Below are 17,133 nucleotides of genomic sequence, written 5' to 3'. Positions count from 1 at the left end.
AAAGTCCTTATGGTGCAGGAAACAATATCCTCTTGTGGGTTACTGGTGCAAGTTGTTGATATTAATAAAACAAACACAATATACAATACAACGTGATAGTATAATATGCAGACTAAATCGCTAAGGAAGACATGCTGCCAAGTCTCTTATACCAACAAGAATATAGGAAACTTGTCTATACATAGTCTCTACCAACATTTTTATTAATTTATTTCTTTTAGTGTCCAATCCAGTTTTTATTGTTATTATACTGCTGGATTTAGCCTGACTCTCAACAGTCCCTATATGTAAAATAACCATCATTGATGAATCAATATTTAATCATTTTATATACCTTTCTTCTATGTTATCACTTTACATCCACAAACCCGATATATTACATGAACATAGGCTTCAGAGTAACAGACACACTGCATTACAGAATGATGAAAGTAGTGTTAAAAATGGATGAGTAATCAAAACTTACAAACTCTGACTGAAAGTATACAGTATATATATATATATATATATATATATATATATATATATATATATATATATATATATATATATATATATGATATGCACAAGCTACGCTTCACGAACGATCTAATGAGAAATTTACCCATAAAATTAAAAGAATAAGAAAAAATAACATTGACCATCTTGAAGTCACCATTTACTCACATTTTTCATCATTTTACGGAGCAAGAGAGGGGGAAATATCCGAGCGGAAAGGTGTTTACTACAGTACTCTTCTTTTTGCAGCTTTAAGGCAAATACAGCAAGTTCAAAACTATTTGACAGATCCGGGATTATATGGGACGTCATTAAGGTGAAGCACCAATATATCACTTTGCTAAACTGAAGCATTCAACATGTGAAAATCCCAAGGAAACTATGGTGAAGGGGCTTCATTAGCGATGCAAATGCATGTGAAAATCATCAGGGAACTAGAGTAAACCACCATACGGAGTTTCGCTAGTGAATTATCATGCATACGAAAATTCTTAGGTTGTGACTGACTAATGGGATCATTCCTAGAGATGCTCCCGCATCTAAAAAACACCTGGCTTCGAACCATCGCTGAAACAAATAGCTCAGTACTGTAAGTAGACGTAGCCGAGGAGTGTAATTCTATAGAGAAGGTTATCTTGCTGTTTCGTCGATGGGAGAGACAACAGGAGAGAGTAATGGTGACGCGTGTAGGAGATACCAGTGTAGGCCTTGTCTGTTCAGTTATTCTCTTCGTATTTTAAATGGGATGATGAAATTGGCAGATTTGGGTCGGTGGATTTTACTGTGAGACAGTTAGGCCTACTTGAATAAAAGTTAAGAGCTTGGTGTGACCCGTGTAGCCTATGGTTAGTAGCAGTGTAAGCTACCTACTGTCCTACTTTACTCTCACTCTCCTACTCCCTATCGCTCTCTCCTTGTCAAACTCTAGTTCTCTCCTGTCCTACTCTGTCTGATCTGTCTGACTAATTTTCCTACATGTGATATCGGACTTACATCCCCCTCTAGCTTCCGGCTAAAGTTTTTTTTTTTTTTTTTTTTAATGCTCGGAAGAAGGAACCAAAGGCCATGAGCCCGCAATAACTGTTCCTTCCAAGAGAAAAACAAAATACAAGAGAGAGCCAAATTCAAGATCCGATCATTCGAGATGCCTGGACACACGACGTTTGAAGGACTGGAGATCATAGCTAGCAGGAAATACAGTCAGAGAGGGTCAGTTCCAGAGTTGACCTGTTGCATAAATGAATGACTGGGTGTAACGATTAACTTTTGCATTAGAGAGCTGGACAGAAAAGAGGTGAGAGTTTGCTGCTAAACGGGTGCTCTGCTCCCGTCGTAGAGGTGAAGGAATGCATGCAGACAGCTCAGAGGAGCAGTGACCATTGAAGTTGCAATAGAAAAGAGAAAAAGATGCAACAGTGCGGCGAAGAGACAGAGGTTGAAGTGAGCCAGTAAGAGGAGGAGAGTTAATGAGACGAAAAGCCTTTGACTCTACCCTATTGAGAAGAGCTGTATGTGGGGAGCCTTCCCACACATGAGAGTTGTACTCTACACAGGGGCGGGTAAAACCCATGTATGGAGTCAACAGTTGTGCAGGGGTAAAGAAGGAACGGAGTCGGCTTAATGTGTGGGCGTATGTTTGTGCGTGTGTGTGTCTGTCACGTTTCCGGCACATGATCAGAGGTGTTTGGCATTCTTGATTAGTCTTGGGTAAGGGGATGTTTAGTTGTCTCTTTCTGGAGAACTCAAACATAGCTACATGTTTTACATATTGTTACCTATAGCTATATACAGTAGCTGCAGACCGTAGTTACATACAGTATTGTGTTATAACACATTGTGCCTACAGTACCAGTTGAAACGGAAAGTAATATGTTAAACCTCTGAGTAGGGAACGAAACCAAAGCCTTAATTATCTGCGGTTATTGTTTTCACTCGGTTTGTCTGTTTTTTTGTCTGTCTGTCTGTCTGTCTGTTAACAACTTTACGCGAAAACTACTGATGCAATTTTGACTAAAACCACGGGCATGATGGGCTATGACCTTCTGATCACTTAATTAAATTTTGGGCCAAATTGGACAAAGGCTCAGGCTGTAGGGCCAAATAATGTAAAAAAAGAAAAAAAATCGGGCTGGGTAAAAATCGTTTTTCCGTCATAACTCCTTTCAAATTCGTCATATCGACATGAAACTAAAACCTAAAGGAGCATCTATCAAATCTGCATCCTATAACATGCCTCTTTACATCACGGGGGTCACTCCTCACTTAGCGATAAGGGGGTCAGTGTCAGGTGGGTCGGGCCTAAAGTTTCAAATGGGCAAAAAATCGTCAATTTTCACCCGATTTACTCGAAATTTTATATGTGACATATTTGACCAGACATCCTGTTGTGTTTCTAAGTCAGTACTAAAATGACTGCTGGGGGCGGGTTTGCTGTGTCTTGGCACCGCTTCGTGTTTACTTGTACAAACACTGTCTTCAACCCACAATCCACCCACCATCCATACAAGCTTTCGGACATTGTTTTACAAACTAGGATAGCCAGTAACCAAACACATTCTACAGAAGCGGTTCCCAAACTGTGGTGTGCTCACTCACCGGGACACATGAATTGATCTCTGGAGGTGCACAAGGAATGGACTTCGTATTTACTTTTACATCTGCAAATGAGACGGACATGTCTTTCACCGAGAGAATTTCATTTTAAATAAGCACACCATTTTTGTTAGATTCTTGCTGCCATGAGACGGTTTATTCAGCTAACTTACATTACTATGGAAGATTTAGCTGAAACTGACGAAAATCGTCCGAGGTGGAGAGAGAAAAAAAGTGGCATCTTACGGCACGGGTTGACTGAGTGCATCCACGAAGTTGGTGGAGTTTTACACTTACGCCCATCCTGAAACTGTTATTCTTGATGGCTTATTTTGGACTAATAATTTAAAACATTTCATTACGTTTTTCATTGCAATTTTATCCAATTGTGCAACTGTAAATAGAGGCCATTCATATAACAAAGGTAATGCATGTGTGCGATGTGTGTAGTTGCCATAAGATAATATAAGGCCGGAATATGTCAGACAGATCGCCAAGGAAATAGGGTTATAAAGAGCCAGCTAAGCAGGTGACAACACAGGCCCCAGGCTCGACAATAACTCCTCCACCAAAACCCTTTCAGTCCGGTGACGTATTTTTAGTTTGTTCTTGCTACTTTCAGGTTATTTTATACAGTTTAGACTTTTCGAATTGGAGGAGTTACATAAAGCCTTCCTTAACCTATTATTCTGTATTGCACAGGTTCGACATAAGTTGAATGTAATTGCCGATATAATAAAAACATTAAACGGTGTCAAGGCACAGCAAACCCGTCCCGGGCAGTCATTTTAGTGCTGACGTAAAAACACAACAAAATATCTAGTCAAAGTTGTCACATATTAAATTTCAAGTAAATCGGGTGAAAATGTATGATTTTATGCCCATTTGAAAAGTTAGGCCCGTCCCACCTGACACTGACCCCCTTACCGCTAAGTGGGGGGGGGGGTAATCCCCCCTGACGTAAAGAGGCATGTTATAGGATGTAGATTTGAAAGATGCACCTTTTAGGTTTTGGTTTCATGTCGATACGACGAACTTTTTAGGGGTCATGGCGAAAAGACGATTTTGACCCAGCCCCGTTTTTTTTTTTTTTTTTTTTTAATTTTTGGGCCTACAGCCTAAGCATTTGTTCAGTTTGGCCCCAGATTTAATCAGGTGATCAGAAGGTCATAGCCCATCGTCCCTGTAATTTTAGTCAAAATCGCAACAGTAGTTTTCGCGTAAAGTTGTTAACAGACAAACAGACAGACAAACGGACAAACATAAACCGAGTGAAAACAATACCCGTCCCCGAGCCTCTCCGGGGCTGGGACGGGTAATAATAATCATCATCATCATCATCATAATCATCATCATCATCATCATCATCAGACTGAATTCGAAAAAAAATTTAATAAGGTAATGTGACATAACGTACACAAACTTGCATTAATTTCACAGAAGACTGTGTTCTGGCTCGGTAAGGAGACTCCTCAGCAGCTCTTGCTAACTTATTTTTGCATTACAGCACGTCAGTATTGTCCTGTATGTTGCGTAGGCAATCTATAATGTCGGAAACGAATAGGTATGAATGCATGTAAGTGTGTACCGAGTTGTACTGCGCACAATAAATCACCAAGGAAGAGGCAAAGAATATTTCCTAACCACACACGAGTACAGCCATTGGTTTTATGTTCAGCGGAAAGTGGTGGTCAAGTGATTAAAGTGATTTGTTGTCTCAAAGGACGCGAGTTCGATCCCAGGCTTTTTAATGTTTTAAATTTCGTTAAAACACACTTCACTGATCTTCCAGAAGATCCACTGATCAACACAATGAATGTCTTAGTATATATATATATATATATATATATATATATTCAGTGCAAACCGTGCGTAGTAACTGGTAAGTGATGGCATATGTACTGTATGTGGCATGTACGAAGACTACTGTTCCTCAATGAACACACTGTTTGGTGTATGTCTAGTCTGGCAAGATAAAAATAAAGAGAATAAATTACCCGACAAGAAAGGAAACCGGCCCACAGCCAGTGTCCCCCCCCCCCCCAACACACACACAAAATCCTGGCTGCGGTACTGGCGTTGTGCTGCGGTACTGGCGTTGTGCTGCGGTACTGGCGTTGTGCTGCGGTACTGGCGTTGTGCTGCGGTACTGGCGTTGTGCTGCGGTACTGGCGTTGTGCTGCGGTACTGGCTGTGCTGCGGTACTGGCGTTGTGCTGCGGTACTGGCTGTGCTGCGGTACTGGCGTTGTGCTGCGGTACTGGCTGTGCTGCGGTACTGGCTGTGCTTTTGTTAACCAGTGCTGACTGACATTAGTTTTTTAGAGACAATGGATCTACCAGTCTGACTTATACTGATTGCCCTTTAACGTTTGCTTTAAGAGATGGGACCTCGTTATGAAGCGAGAATTCGTGGCTGGTTGAACATCTCCGGTTTTCTCGGCTAAGGAAGGGAAAGGGGAGCTTCATTCTCCTCATCCCTACCTCATGAAATACGTCCATGGATACAAAGCAACGCTCCATTCCGTGGATGTAATATTTGTTCTATAATGTCAGATGCCAAACAGTTTTATTGGTATCAGGAGATCTTTTAGGCTAAAGCAGGTTAGCGACAAGTTTTTCGGCTAGCTGTATTTTATCTGGTTGTACACAGAAGGTAAACAGGTGACAATGGGAATAACCATGTTCATTCTACCTGTCCAATATTCACAATTCTCGGTGCGCCAATGAACTGTCTGCCTTCCAGATTCGATCCAGATAAAAATTGCTGTTGTGTATTTGGGTTGTGCCACCGTTGCCTCGGGTTGTGCCGCGGCTGCCACACGCCTTCCCCGTGACGTCACTTCCCCCCATTACTGAGCTGTAGTGTACTGTAGAATTGTGATTTTTTCCGTAGTCTCAAAACCGTGTCAAACCCTGATGCAGTAATGCTGAACTAATCATCATCGCCCTGACCTCTTTTTCCCACCTGAGAATCGGATGAGGTAGGATTCAGACGGCTGGGAAGGAGAAAGCACCCTAAAAAGATCAAACAACGTTATTCTTGGGAAAATGGCCCAAACATTTATCCATCACTTACCATTAGAGTTCCCAGAATCCATGGTCTACCTGGATGGCCGTAACTAAGTACTGTATACATTTATTATTTTCTTTAAACGTCCACGTCATATCACCTGCTGAACTAATCATCAATAATCGATGGAATTTCAGCCCATTAGTTTCTTGACCTATTTCAGCACGAGGAGGTGCTTTGTATCTTAATCAAGCCAAGACCAAACGATTTTATTCAGCTTAGAGGAGACCCTTTCGTGTGTAAGGTTAAAGCGTTTTGAAACCATCTCAGCACTGGTGTTTTGCTACGCTTATCTACAGTAATCAAATAGGCAGGACTCATTTCTTTTACTTCTTTAATCTGATGAAGTATTTTCAAATGTATCTGTGCTGCCTTCAAAGAAATTAATTTATCTGAGAGTGTTCGACCTGGTGAGGTTAGATATAGTAATCATCACCACTTTCACTGATAAGGGCCTTCCTAAATTGAATAAATTTGTCTGCAGGTCGGTAGAATAATATCAAAGTATGCAGCTGGACTAAAGAGGCTAGTTGTGAGCCCCAGTCATGTAATGGCAATACGGTACTGATGGCAGCTGTACTTGTCTGTAGTTCAGTTGGCAGGTTTTGACCGATTAAATGCACGGTATTCGCGTCCACGGGCTGGGTCCCAGTCACCAAGGCCTCCAGTGATCACCTTACCAGAGAGTACAATATATATATATATATATACCACGAACTGTGAACCCTTCAGAGGAAAAGGCCACAGCCGAAATGTGGAGATGTGGCTTACCAGATTAAAGGTAGGGAACAAGACCAAAAAACAAATAATCGAGCGAGTTGACAGAAAGCAATGCAATCACTGCCGGGAAAAAATAGAAGACCCACAAATGCACTTTGTGTTACAATATTCAGTTGCCCGACCGTTCAGAACACACTGCTCTACTGGTAATAAGTTAATAACGAAAGTCACCAGAGGGCAGCGGTAGAAACCTGCCTCAGGACCACAAATATGCTGATAACGTCATTGAAGAGATACGACTTCTGTATAGGATCACCGACAGCATGCACTAGGTAACATCTTCCACCGAATTTCTCCTCAGTCTCTCTCCATGTTCCTTTACCTATCCAAGTCCCCCTAACTATTAAACTCACTCTCACAACCAACCAGAAACACTGTGGCTTTTTCATCGGATTTTCACACCGCTTCTTGTACCGCTAGTATTCCCTCTCCAGATCTGACATAAAAGCTCAAGGTCTTTACTCTTCCCCTTATGTAGAAAACCACTGCTGTACCGTCATTTTTCATCACTACCCAGAATACTAATTTATTATTTATTTTAGTCTATTTGTTTAATGGAGAGCTTCACAACTACCTACCACTCAAATTTCCCTTCAAAATCCTGACATAAAGCTCAGGATCTTTCTCTTCACTATCAGCCAAACACTCAGTCTACGACTACAACCTCGTTCGTAATCTCTATTCAGAATACTCTTACTTTTCTGTTAAGAGTTTCACACCTACCTACCACTAAATACTCCGTTCCTAACTCTGACATACATCCTCAGAGTCCTTCACTCTTCACTTTTTGACTAATTACTCTGTGACTATCCTCTCATTCTATGTCACTATCCAGAAACCCCTGACTTTTAAGATTAGAGGTTCAAACCTTCTTTATTGTTTTTCGAGCTGTGAGGTCCTGTTCCTTGGCATGATGATGACATATAGGAATGCAAAAGGACCAAGAGAAACCAAAAACAACCCACAGCTCAAAGCACAACCCCCCGTAGGGCAGGGAGAATGAATACGAGGCCTTTCGTTGTCTTCAGGATCTGGGTCTGTGGGGAACACGGACTCGCCCAAAGGTATATGGTCCTTGTGGTGACCGAAAAGTCATCGCAGCCTGAATGAATGAATCACACACACACACACACACACACACACACACACACACACACACACACACACACACACACACAATGTGTATAGACAGACGCACGTAGCTGCACACAAGAATAAGCAAGAACATATCCTAAACGGTGCCGAAAACAATCAAGGTAACGACATTTTTATGCCATTGCTTATGAGATCCTTATTGTGTAGTCGTCGTCACCAGCAGCAGCAGCATTATCAGTAGCACATCCATCATCACCATCATTAGCATTATCAGTAGCATCACCAGCTCTACCTTCATCATTATCGTTATCGGTGGCATCACCACAACCACAAGCTTTGTCATCATCATCATCGCTAGCATTTTCATCACTATTTTAACCAATAAAACGCCTTTGTACGAGCGAGGCCATTTAAACTGGAAAGCATGAAATGTCGCCTTACACCCCGAGGATGCCTAGAGTATATTGATGGCTATCTACCTACCAAGCTTCATGCCTTTACGACAAACTTTCTGGCTTGTTGCCCTCTTTTGAAGATTTTCGACATGCTGCACTTGGCGCGTGTCACGTGCCACGTGCACCGCCTGACTGTGATGAAATCTGTCAAAAACAGATCTTAAAGAACTGAACTGGGCTATAATATGGTTCTAACACGCAATGATTGGCTCAGTGGTTGCTGGGATATAAGCTTGTCAAAAGCGTTACGGTCGGGCAGGGTCGGGCTGCTCATATGTGAGAAAATTCCAGCATCTGACGAGAGACTGGCGAGAGCTTCGTCCTTGCTCGTTATCTCTCTTGATGTTGGTTATCACTGTCATTGTCGTCGTCATCAGTATGATCGTCATCCCTATCAATAGCACACAAACATCATCATTATCACTATCATTATTGCCATCTTCATTATCATCACTACCATCATCATCATTATTATAATCGTCATAATCACCATCATAACCACCATTACCACCACAACCATCATCTTCATCTTCATAACGTGTTTTCCCTGCCCACATGGGGTGGCGCGATCCATGGTGACGTTGTTTTTATCTTGCAGGACAGGAGTCAAAGGTAAAGAAGTCTCAGTTTTATACCTCCCACCGTCGTGCCCTGGGAGCTATGAGGCTGCTTGTATGGAGGGTAGCTTTTAGTCCCTATGTCTCGTCCCTTACCAGTTAAGTTGCATGACGCAGGGAAGAAATGAGAATTTTTCTGTTTCCACGATCCTAACCTGAACTAAGTAACTTGTAATTACCAAAACAGACCTATGTAATAATACTATTATAATAACCCTTACCAGGCGTCTCTGCTCAGTTGCCTAATACAGTTAGCCAGTAACCAGAATAAGTACTGAAGTTTAAAGCTCGAGATGGTCAGGATTTCCCTTAACTAGACTCGTCTGGCATTAGCTAAAATTATATACTGTGCTACACTGCTTAATCAAGTAGGGGTTAATGGAAATTGTTTATCCCGGAAAGCTGAATAAAACTGTATATCGTTAGTAGGAATAAAATAGGACTACAAAAAGCGGTAAAGAATATGGTGAAAGCGGGAAGGTGAGACAATAAGAGAGGAATTTAGCAGGATGTGTTGGCAGGTGCCCCGTGACTACAAGCTGACGCGTCTAGCGCCACACTACCCGGCTTAATCCCGGAGCACTCGCTCTCTCTCTCTCTCTCTCTCTCTCTGTTTTACGTTTCTTCCCTTCCTGGGATTTCCCTCTCCTCCCCGTCCATCTTTCCCTCCTCTCTCTCTTAATCCCAGTTTACATTACCTCGTCCCTCCCTCTCCCCTCTCTTGTTTATTTTCACGACAGGGGACGTGTGGATTACGTAACGCTGAGACCAGAGCTAATTTCGCACGCTGATGCTTTATTTTTTATCATTTTATTTTCGCACACACTTAAGTCACGGCGCGCGGGAAATTTGAATGAGGGTTTTTAGCCTAAGTTATTCTGCATGTTCCTAATGAAACTGCAAGAGGAGTGTACATTATATGTGTAAATATCCCTGATTTATTGTACCTCTTGAAAGGCTTGGTGGAAAAGTTAATGAATCCCAGTGGAATGTAAGCCAAGTGATGGCGCGCGCGCGCGCACACACACACACACACACACACACACACACACACACACACACACACACACGCGCGCGCGCGCGCGCGCGGGGGGGGGGGGACGGGGGAGGGGAGGAAGAATACTTCCCCAGTAGGCTATCCCAGTTTGTATGAGGCGAATAAAAGGGTCTTTTGTGTTCAGTCTTACTCTCCATACTGTCCTCTTCATCGCTGTTGTCTAAACGCTCTTCTTGCTATATTCATATTCCTTCCGGCCATGTTCCACTCTGCTCCTATCAGGCTGGTTCTTCGGTCATGATAGGGATGCTTTAGGCACCTCTCGCTGACGTTGACCCTTCCTCCCTTCTCGGAAGGGTCAAGCCCGCCAACTCTATCGACGCCGAACCTATCAAAGTTGACTCTATCAGTGCTACCAACGCCGAATCTGTCAAAGTCGACTCTATCAATGCCGACTTTATCAACGCCAACTCTATCAATGCCGACTCTATCAACGCCGACTTTATCAACGCCAATTCTATCAACGCCGACTCTATCATTGTCGACTTATAAACATCAACGCTGCCTACGCTATATCTATCAACGCTGGCAATGTCTACTGAGACTTTGCTTGTCATTCTCTTGTTCTTTTTCGTTCCTCTTCCATTGTGAGTCATATATCTTTACTTTAAAATTGTGCCATGTGATCTTTGATACCTGGTGCTAATAATCGATTATTCAATTTACAGAAACAAACAAACTGACAAACAAACCGAAGCAGGCGCCAGACGTCACCGCTTGGCCCCCAACACCCACCATGTACACTTGAGCAAGTAGAAAGTGCGAAGAAATATTGGGGTATATGGAGACATCTGGCAGTTCCCTGTAGTAAGTCCACGTATTTTTATGAATGAATCGCTCAGAACCTAGAGCCTGTGTAAGGTGGACCGTGATTGGCTGAACTTTTGAGTAGTGGTGAAGCACATACTCTCGTCATATTATACGTAAATCAAGATTAATAACTAATAAGTGGCACGAAACAATGTAAAGAGTGGAGCTGCTAGGAAGAATTTTAAGGTAACCATCTCATATTATATGAATGTCGCTGATTATCTTACTATATTTTTGCGTTTCTAATGCAATGCATTTATATTGAGAATGAGCCCTGTGAGGGGGTATTGTCTGCAAAGACTTGGACGATACTTAAAGGGTTTTGGCGCCCCTTTGGTCCTGAATCAATCTTTTTCAGCTCTTCAATTGTCCCTCGTTTCTTTCTTTTTTCCTTGTGCTTGTTGTCCCTCTCCATTTCCTTCTCCCTTGTGCTACAAAGTATTACTGGCTTAGTACAGTCTTCTCTCTTCCTATTTCAATATATTTGGTGAAATATAATAGGCAGTAAGAAAACAAACAGTTTAGTATTAATTTACTGCCTATGCATATTAACAGATATCATGTGTCACAGAGCAGAATAACCCTTGAAACTGATGAAATGTAATACTAATATTACGTTCATTAAAGAAAGCATTGCCGGTTCTCTTCGTCAGAGGTCAGCATCTATTAATCTGATTCACTAGACTTCGTTTCCACTGCTTCGAATATTATGAATAAACGAAACTACCAGCTGACATGCTGCTCTTCTGTGCTATGTTGCCAGTTACGTTTTACAGATTGCTGATGTTTATTACTCTATTATACTCCACGTTCGATCATTAAATACTGTAGTATTCTCTTTACATTGTTTCGTGCCACTTATTAGTTATTAATCTTGATTTACGTATAATATGACGAGAGTATGTGCTTCACCACTACTCAAAAGTTCAGCCAATCACGGTCCACCTTACACAGGCTCTAGGTTCTGAGCGATTCATTCATAAAAATACGTGGACTTACTACAGGGAACTGCCAGATGTCTCCATATACCCCAGTATTTCTTCGCACTTTCTACTTGCTCGGCTGGACACTAGGGTATGCCAGGGATTTCCTGGTATACCGTATCTGGTGTTACTGCATAACCAACGTATACAAGCTTTTATGACGTGTCGGTGCGTCATATAAAACAGCAGTCAACATGGTGAGTTCGAATTCAGTTCCTCAAACTTTTTTCTGCAGAGCAGAATCAAACCCGCAACCACAGTCCACAACACGTCCCCTTGATCACCGCCACGGTAGCCACACCAGGGCAGTAGGACGTATGGCATAAATGGTTTATAGAACTTATTCCTCAGCGATATCTTTTGCATATGACACTTTAATATTCTGTGATATGTTATTTACATAGTTCTAATAAAAGTTTTCTTTGCATGAGTAACATCCAAGGGACCACGGGGAATAAAAATGTTGCATACAAAACAGATCGCTAGGGAAGGATCGCCCTAATTCTTCGTAGCCAAAGAGAATATGGTCCAAAGACATGTCCAAGATTATCAGGCACCCTCTCGTCACTCCAACCTACCCTACTACTGTTCTACCTGACCCAATTTTCTCATTTTTCATTTCCTCATTCTCCTCCGAGTTTCATTTCTATAGACACTACGTTATTTATGGGCATCCGGAGTGGAGAGGGGGAAAAAAAAGGCACATCTATGGCACCATTTCCCACCAAAAATGTTTACACACACACACACACACACACACACACACACACACACACACACACACGAACTTCAAAGGGCACTTTTTTTCAAAGACATGTGGCCATTCTCATTAAATATATAATTATATAATCTTTACGCTGATGGAGAAGTACTCGTAAAGTATAGAAAACTTTCATAGCCAGATAAGTATGTGCCTTCCACATACCTACCAAATGATGGTTGTAATTAAAACGCAAGATCGAACTGCACTTGTAAATTACCTTATAGATAGTTTCCGGTTCACACACAAGCTTTCTCTCCTTTCTCTACTTCCTGCACCTCAGCTGAAAGACACTGCTTCTTCAAGACTTTTTTTTTTTTTTTTAAATAACTTGTGAAGCAAACCATAGCGAAGAATATTATAGCCTAAGCACGGAAAGGAACGTGTGAACATGCACATGCAAATCCTCCCGCCTCAACAAATGAGCAAAAAATTGAACAAATCCAAATTTACGATAAAAAAGTTTAAAAGAATAACCACAAAGCGTTTCAGATCATATCTACTCTCCTGTCCCTTTCCTCTCTCATCCCCTTCTCTCTTGAGCTTAACGAAAACAATTAATAATACGATGCATACCGAAAAAACTGAGCGATAATTCAAAGTAGAGATACACACACGAACACATGCACGCATGCGATCTCCTCTTTCCTTCCAAGAGTCACTATTTTCCCTCCCATCGTAATGAACAAAATTAACGCGAAACATTCGAATTAAATAATGTGATTGAAAAATAACACACAACACCCACGACCAATTGCATATAAAAGTTACCTTTCCCTACATCCTGATGAATGAATTATAACAATAAAAAAAAAAAAAAGTCAGTGTCATGAAACATGAGAGTAAACATTTCACTAAATACATACACGCATCCCCCCCCCCTCACCCTCATATAACACCTGAACATTCAAAATAAAATTAAAAATACGAAAACTTAGAAATAAAATTGGTATACTATTATACCACCATCACCACCAGGACCAACACCTACTACTACTACTACAACTACTGCTACTACTAGTACTATCTATCTATCTATCTATCTATAGCCCGAAGCCCTAATCCCGCAAAAGGGTGGCCGCAGACAAAATGCCTCCAGTCGCTCTGTCACCCACCATTTGACTACCCTCCCCCCAACTCACCCCCCCTCCCTCATATACCTCTCAACTCCATCCCTCCACCTCATCCTCGGTCTACCCCTCCCTCTCCCTCCCTCCACCTCACCTACATACACCCTCTTAGTCAGTCTTTCATTCTCCATTCTCTTCACATGTCTAAACCACCTCAGTGTATTTCTCCTAATCTTCTCAACCACATACACATCCACCCCACAGCGTTCCTTCCCTTCTTCATTCGTCAACCTGTCCCACCACGTCACTCCACATGCTCCTCTTAAGTAACTCATTTCCACTGCTCTCACTCTTGACTTGTTCCCCTCTTGCAAGGTCCACGCCTCGCTTCCATACGTCAGGGTAGGGATCACAATACTATCATGCAGTGACTTCTTAACTTCCATACTCACCTTCCTATTTCTCATCACTGCTTTCAGTGTACCAACAACCTTCCTTCCCTGCTGTACCCTTTCACGCAATTCATCCCCCAAAGTTCCACCCTTACTCATCACACTACCCAAGTACTTGAATGCACTCACATTCTCCATATCTTCACCATCTAACTTCACTGCACACTCTGTGACTTCATTCCTCTCAAACACCATAACTTTACTTTTGTTTACATTAACTTTCAGATTCCTCCTCCTACACACTGCCCCAAATTCATTCACCAAACCTTGCAACTCTCATTCATCTTCACTCAACAGTACTGTATCATCAGCAAACAGCAACACCGGAAGCTTCCAAATCTCACTCTCATTCATTAGAGCCACCCCCACATCCACTGCCCTACCTTGCACCTCCTTTACAACCTCATCCATATATATATTAAACAGCCATGGAGACATCACACAACCCTGTTTCAGTCCCACATTGAGATCAAAGAACTCACTCAGCTCACCATCCACTCGCACCGTAGCCCTAGCTCCCTCGTACATACTCTTCACAGCTCCCAACAATTTCCCCTCCACTCCATATATTCTTAATACCTTCCACATACCTTGCCTAACTATTCTGTCATAAGCTTTCTCCAAGTCCATGAAGGCAGCATACACATTCCTTCCCTTCTCTAGATACTTCTACACTAAACATCTTTGAACAAATATCTGATCTACACACCCTTTTCCCTTCGTAAATCCCCCTTGTTCTTCTCCAACTGGCTGCTCTGTCATATGCCTAACCCTATCAATGAGTATTCTACCATATATTTTACCAGTCACACTAAGAGGGCAAATACCCCTATGGTTACCACATACTTCTCTCTCCTCTTTTCCTTTGTATAAAGGAACAATTATACCTGATTTCCAGTCCTCTGGAACCCTTCCCTCTTCCCAAGCCAATCTACACAACTTCCATACCCACTCCACAACAATCTCACCCCCATACCTAAGCATTTCACCAAACACCATCAATTCCTGTGGCCTTTCCCAACTTAATCTTCTTCATCGCTTCCACTACTTCCGCCCTACTGATCTCTTCCTCCCTCCTCTCATCTCTTCTTCTCCCAGCCATTCCCCAACCACTTATACTCGCACTGCTCTCACTCTCTACATTCAACAAATCCTCAAAGTGCTCCTTCCATCTCCTCAATTTCTCTCTCATCTCCACCAATAATCTATTATTCCTATCCTTCACTCCCCTACTATTTCCCCTTTCACATTGCCTTACTTTCTTTACCTCCTTCCAAAACAATTTCTTACTCTCCCTCCATTTCACACTCAGATTCCTCCCAAACTCTTCATCCACTTTCTTCTTACTCTCTTTCACCAGTCTCTTAACCTCCCTTCTCCTGCTCACATATACCTCTCTCTTCTCTCTCTCATCTTCTCCCCTACCTCTACTCGCTAACCATTCACTATATGCCTTCTTCTTTGTTCCACAGCTCGTTTCACCTCATCATTACACCATGCTGTCCCTTGCACACCCTTGCATCTCCTCCTCACTCCACAAACCGCCTCACACGCTGCACCTATCTCTTCCGTGAGTATCTTACATACTTCTTCCACCCCTTCCATCTGCTCTAGCTCATACCTTCCCAATCTTTCTTCCACTTTGCTCTTATACTCTGTCATTTTCTCACTATCTTGCAATTTCTCCACTCTTCTCACAGGAGCTGCTTCCTCCTGTCTTCCCCTTCGTCTCCTCAACCACTTTCTTTGCAGCTCTACCTTGCCCATCACTAAGTGATGGTCCGAGACAACATTCCCCCACCCTCTCCACATTCTTGCATCCAACACTTGTCTTCTCATTCGCTCATCCACACACACGTAGTCTATCATTGCCTTTCGTTCAACAAGTTCACCATCCATCCTCCTCATTACTCTCCATGTATACCGGTGGATCATCTTATGACGAAAGTAGGTGTTGGCTATTGCCAACCCCTTACAAGCAGAGATGTCCACCAAAGCACTTCCATTCCCATCTGCGTCAGCTGGCACACCCCACTGACCAACCACTCCATCCACTCGTACATTCCCAACTTTGCCATTCATGTCTCCAATCAACAGCACTCTCTCGCTCCTCTCAAACTTGTCCATACACGCTTCTACTCTCGCCCAAAACTCATCGTTCACTCTTGCCACTCGATCCTCTGTCGGGGCATGCACACATACAATCGCCCACGCTTGTATACCTACTTTCATCCTCACCCATACAATCCTTGTACCCACTGTTCCATACTCTCTTATATTCTCCTTCCACTTCTTGCTTATCATCAGACATACTCCCTCTCTTGCCCTCTCATTCTCATTGACTCCCGCACATATACCTAAACCATATTCCCATTCTCTCACCCTTTCACCTTTCCATTTAGTTTCAGTCAATCCATATATATCCACTTTTGCACCATCAAGCATCTGAACAATCTCTCTCTTTCACTTCATCATTCACTCCTCTCACATTCCACGTTCCCACCCTAAGAATGTCCTTTGTCTGTTCCTTAGTCGTCAACGTACTACTACAAATAATAATAATAATAATAATAATAATAATAATAATAACAGAAACACATGAGTCAACACACAGGACATAGGCGATGCCTTCTCTCCCTCCCCCTATTTTTCCTTCCTCCTCCTCCTCCTCCTCCTCTCAGATGAAACATTTGCTCCGAGCCTGTGGCAATGCGTTTGGAGACGTGGTGCGGATTGTACTGACCTGTGTGATGGGCTTGTGATGGCGGGGCAGGAGGTCACTGTCGTCAACCTCCATCTCCAGCGAGGTAACACGAGACTCCAGTTCCTCCACCCCTCGACGCAGCTCTAGTATACGCGAGTCCATCTGTGAAAAGTCGGGTCACAGGTAGGT

The 17,133-nt window shown here is 42.5% G+C and overlaps 1 protein-coding gene across 1 annotated transcript in view; it reads right to left on the bottom strand.

The window, feature by feature from the left end:
- LOC145406837 (uncharacterized) overlaps nt 1–17,133 on the bottom strand; it is a 32,186-nt gene that overhangs the window by 1,531 nt on the left and 13,522 nt on the right. The window contains exon 2 of the mRNA XM_080277943.1: nt 16,984–17,106. Within this exon, the coding sequence (XP_080134069.1) occupies nt 16,984–17,106 (123 nt within the window). The remainder of the gene's footprint in view (nt 1–16,983; nt 17,107–17,133) is intronic.

This window comes from Coenobita brevimanus, chromosome 71 (genome assembly GCF_032717465.1).
Source record: "Coenobita brevimanus isolate Jiangsu-jjx chromosome 71, ASM3271746v2, whole genome shotgun sequence".
Taxonomy (NCBI): domain Eukaryota; kingdom Metazoa; phylum Arthropoda; class Malacostraca; order Decapoda; family Coenobitidae; genus Coenobita; species Coenobita brevimanus.
This window is presented reverse-complemented; position numbering and strand designations above follow the sequence as displayed.